Source organism: Branchiostoma floridae, chromosome 4 (genome assembly GCF_000003815.2).
Source record: "Branchiostoma floridae strain S238N-H82 chromosome 4, Bfl_VNyyK, whole genome shotgun sequence".
Classification (NCBI taxonomy): domain Eukaryota; kingdom Metazoa; phylum Chordata; class Leptocardii; order Amphioxiformes; family Branchiostomatidae; genus Branchiostoma; species Branchiostoma floridae.
This window is the reverse complement of record NC_049982.1, coordinates 15522213-15527456: the sequence shown is the minus strand read 5'-3', so window position 1 is coordinate 15527456 and position 5244 is coordinate 15522213. Positions and strand designations below refer to the sequence as shown.

The window sequence follows — 5244 nt, the reverse complement described above, 5'->3', positions numbered from 1 at the left end:
TGAAGATAGTGACAAACATTGAAACGTTGGATGTAAGTACTCCCTGGTTGTGCCTAAAGAACCTTACTATGCGACATAACATCACACTTTTCAGCACCACAGACAAAAATAACAACTACCTGATGGCGGGTCATGATTAACACTATCATGGTGTCAGATGAGACCTGTGTGCCTATCAAAGTTGAACAGGTTTTGGTATTCAAAAATAGCACAACAGACAAGCTGGGAACATGAAAGAAGGGAGAAAAGATACGTACTGTACTTACAACATACTGTGGTATTCTCACACCCTGCTTTCGCTGGCTGCATTGGTCATAGGAACTCTGAAAGACACAAGAGACATGTTTTGTGTTAAACAAAAACATTGCAGGAGGCATGCAGGAACGTTTCATTAAATGACCTGTACAGTTGGGGAAAAATATAAAACTCTGTCAAGGGTACTGAAAGGACAGCTTTGTGTATGTGTGCAATCTGGGATATTGAGAGTTCAATCAGTAATTAGTGCTATTTTCCAATTGATGTCAATTCTAGGAGGTAAAAAACTTACTTCACATTATACAATGATAGTACCTATTAGTCCAAAGCGCATCAAAAAGCATCAGTATTCTATTAACTCCCCATTACTCTGTAATTAAATCAATTAATCTCAGCCTATGACTGAATACAGTGTGCCTGACAACGCCTGGCAAAAGTTAGGTTACAAAACAAATTTCAGGGGCGAGAAGAAAAACAATTGTGTTCTTAAAGAGAATATTCGCCATGAAAGTCATGTTTATACATGTATATGTAGGGAATACATGGGTAGGGTTCGCATGCGTGTAGTGAATGGTAAGTTTTTTAACAAAAAATACCTGCAAAAGGCGTTCTGATTATGTATTAAATGAAACATTGGAAAGTGACATCCCCTTTAGGAGTTTGGTGCCATTAAAACAATTTGTGTGCCTTCAGGTGCAAAACGCTGTACTATGTAATTGTATTACGTTGACTGTAATAGATACAATGTATATAAATGGCTGGGAAGATGAGTTAGTTTTCAGTGGATGTAAATATAAATATAAATGTAGATTTCAGTAACAAAACAATGCAGATTTATGTATCATAATCAAAATTTCAATATTCTAGCTTTCAAATATGACATAATAACCCGCTTCTAGGACACTAGGCTACGCTGACATGTAGACAACAGTATTGCATGCAATGTCAGCTCCTCAGGTAATCATGATCCCAAATCAAATTTTCCTGGAGACATGTTCCCTACAAACAAAGATAATTGCATAAAACTGCTTTACTGAGACTTTCTGCTCTAGTACAATCTATCACAGTACTTGGTTATATCCTTGTTACAGAATAGGTACATGTAGAGTTGCACTTCATATATACATATACATACAAGCAAGATCTTAAACACCCGAACACAAGTATGGCTATTTGCAGTGTAAAATGTTTTTCACAGCTCCCTACACAATGTTACTAAGAATTCTGCATTATTGACGAGCAGTTAGCAGTAATGACTGTAATTTTCTTAATGGTGTTTCTGTAAAATTTAGCCGCAGTAATGAACCTATTGACAACTGTGAGTTTGTGGCACGGAATGCTTACATATGAATGGCGACCTCGGATTGACAGGTTGTGAGATATCACAACTCAGAGGGACTGGGCATTAGTGACTGGGGCTTGGTTATTCTCCTTCTAGGCTCTGCATAGCCCTAGTTATCTATATTTACTATTTACAGTATTTGTAGAAGGAGTAACTCATGCACCAGCTTGACCAAGTATCTCCACAAGCAGATGTTAAGAGGTTATTGCTGCAGAAACACATACAAATAGGGCCCAAACTATACCTTCATTTCTGTATGGAGGTAATAAACCCTCCAGTACAGTAATGATGATTGATTAAGAGATAACTTTCCCCAATCTTCCTCTTGAACAGGCTTTTCACAATAATGCACATACCAGACCATGAAATGTAAATCCACGTAAGGTGCAAGATCTGTGTGGAAAAATCCATCACACCCTCCATACCCTTTAGTGCCACATCATGCATAAATCCTCCAGCTCTAAGGACTTCCAGCTGATGAAATGCCATAAGGAATGGGAGGGGTTCCCACTGCTGACACTACAACAACAAGACTTATGTGGACCTTGAACTGCTATGAGTAAACTTTTGACAACCACTGCAGAAAGTTCGCCTCCCCATCTCCCTTGAGCCCCCAAGCACTCGTATAATGCCCGTAAAAGCCGTAATGCAATTTACTTTTATGGCTACACTACCAGTCCCTACATACATACTTAAGCTCTCCTCGTGAATCAAGTAGCTGGTAGATAGATCTAAGTATTACCAGGCATTCAGAGTGACTTTGGGTTGTAGATTATGACAGCGGGCCATCAAAATGAGAGGATTTTCAGGAAATCTTCTTCTGTCTTATCTCGAACAGTGATCGGATCTTCCGTGACATCTTCTTGGAAGACGATGCATCTTCCACAACAGAGGGAAGATTCTGAACACCAAAACAGGGAAGGCAGAAGGGCGATAAATGTGCCACTTATTTCACAGCTAACTACTATAATTGATCAACAGAGATGTGAAATATTGATTATCACATTCCCTTGGGTTTATTACTCCTGCGCTAAATGTAAACCTGTAACTTTTCCACGAAAGCCATTTCAAGAATATGAAACATAACTAATGGAATGGTAGGCAATAATGTACATGTACATGTAAAAGCCTTGATAGGATCTGTAAAGAAAATCAAGACCACAGCAGTTTAAAGACTAAAACATTATCGATCAATGCATATATAGAGACCTAAAGCTTGCTAGTAAACTATTGATATACAACAACTTATCATGTACTGCACAGAAGCCAGCAGTTCTATCATACAAAGCTGATTTTACAGCATATCGAAGTTTTGTATCTAAGCAGATACAATATACGCATTGAGAAGACAAAAACACTATATATACAAAAAAAAAAAAAAAAACTCTCATCTCTGGGCCAATTCCTGCAGCAATGCTTTATGGACTACAGAATAAGTCAAAAGGAAGATTTATATGTAGAAGACCGAGTTGCATTGATGGTCCAATACAGCCCTGGTACTAAAATGTACTAAAGCTACCAATAGGGCTATAGATATTCTTATGTTTGCCCACCTTATGTGTACCTAAGGCATCCCCGGAGGCTGGTTTGGTAATAACTTGACATAAATAAGCTGTAAAGTCGGTGTTTCTGCTAGCCATTCATGCTTCTCAATGCAAAGGGTGTATTACAAAGTCAATTCAGTTGCATGAAACTTCTTGAAAAGGAAAGTTTGGGAGAAGTTACATGAGTGAAAATGTACTTAAGCCATATTTTTTTTCTTTCAGGTCAATCTATATTTTTCCCTTACATCTTACAAGCCCATATTGAGCTTGCTGACACGTCGGCTGTGTTCAGTTCTTGATTCGTGACGGGGGCTTAAATTTACGTAAGTACAGCCTAAAAGATTGGGCAATAATGTCTTAGGCAATACCAAATAATATCATTCAAGACTGAAAGATACTGAGGGGGCTGACATCTGGCTAGTTATAAAGAAATAGGAATATATTGCAACATTACAGGTACAGCTGTAATAGAAGGTTCAGAGACAAGTCCAGTGGAGGGACATCATTTGGTGGCCTATGCTTCGTTACTGGGGCAAAAAGCCCAAGTAAATATTTCTAAACAGGTAATTTGGATGCACAAACTTGGGCCAAATAAAGGATACACAATAAATCAAATGACATTCACTTAGAAATGATTCCATGATGTTTCTGTTTTTTCTTATATATGGGTCAACCAGGAGCTGTTACAGCTAAATTGTGCCAATTGCAAGACTTCCAAACCTGCAGAGGATACTAGAATAATATCAGAAGAATGATGAAGATATACCACAAAATAAAAGTTACAACTTAATTTCAATTTAACGCTTTGAAAGACAGAATGAATTCTTTAACCCCTTAGAATGCTGCTCTTTACAATGCTGCTCTTTACAAAAAAATACATGTGCAAACATGTATGTCATCATCATCATGATCACAAGAATACATGCATGCCATACATGTGCACCATACATGTGCAACATGCTGATATAGTCATATCCTGATTGCACTTGATTGAATATGCTGCATTCTGTGGCTACAGGCCAAGTTCAGATTACACAGTGAATACAGCCACAAGAAAGTGAGAGAGTATATGCAAAATTGAGGTCTATTTCAAACAGCAATCTTTTCCGAATCTCTGAAGGTAAAAGATGGCCATTTAGGACATAAAGCAAAAGATTGAATTGCTGAACATCAAATACACAGATGGACCATCTGCCTGGGGGTTTCACAGCGAATCATATCATCCAAATGTTCCTGATGGCTACCATAAAGGTACTAGTACATGTATCTCTGATACACACTCTAGTCTACTCTGCCTCTCATAAAACTGCCTCTCATGTGACATTCTGTCATGCCCTTCAGCTAGATACAGTAACAAGGAGTGAAGCTTCCTCATATACTGACTTGTGCACTTCCTGACGACAAAATGGTAGTGCATCAACTTGTGTCTTTTACACAAAAATGTACAAAAAGTACATACTATATTATATAAGCCACTGCTCCCAAAAGATTACTTTTGTGTAATCAAGCATGTCTCATCATAATTTCAATTTTCATAATCCTACAGGGTAACTTAAGACCACCACACTAGATGTTTTTCAAGCCTTCTTAAGAACACCTGGATATTGTGAAGTGTGCATACATCAGGGATTACTGATGCTGCATTTAATTGGTAGATCTCTTTAAGTTAACCATTTTGTTTTTAAGTGGTAGTCTAAGGGTACCCAGTGCAATCATGAGGAATGACGTTGAACCTTGTTACTGCAAAAGACTTTGTAAAGGAACAGTTCCACATACATGACTACATGATGTACTTTGGGGAGAATTACTCTTTACATCACAGCAAACACTCGTTGTGCACCCTTATGATGGCTCCAGAGTAAAGCTGTTTCAATTTGATGCCCTTTGGCATGGATCCAAAAGGGTAGACTGTACTCATATATGGATCTAGAGTACATACATCTAAACTACAATGTCATGTATGTATATCTGAAGCACTGTGGGTGAAATATCAAGAGATCCAACATAATGTCTAATTTTGCTTCAAGGGCTTTATCATGGAGAGCATGCTAGGATCTTGCAGCTTGCTCTCATTGATTCTGGATATATCTGCTGAATGGTGAT

The 5244-nt window shown here is 38.0% G+C and overlaps 1 protein-coding gene across 4 annotated transcripts in view; it reads right to left on the bottom strand.

The window, feature by feature from the left end:
• The window catches only part of LOC118413017 (protein FAM53A-like), a 95708-nt gene that overhangs the window by 23849 nt on the left and 66615 nt on the right, over positions 1 to 5244 (bottom strand). For 3 of the 4 annotated variants that reach the window (XM_035816134.1, XM_035816135.1, XM_035816136.1), the window contains exon 5: positions 258 to 323. In XM_035816134.1, the coding sequence (XP_035672027.1) occupies positions 258 to 323 (66 nt within the window). The remainder of the gene's footprint in view (positions 1 to 257; positions 324 to 5244) is intronic. The other variant, XM_035816137.1, reaches the window with a different exon arrangement.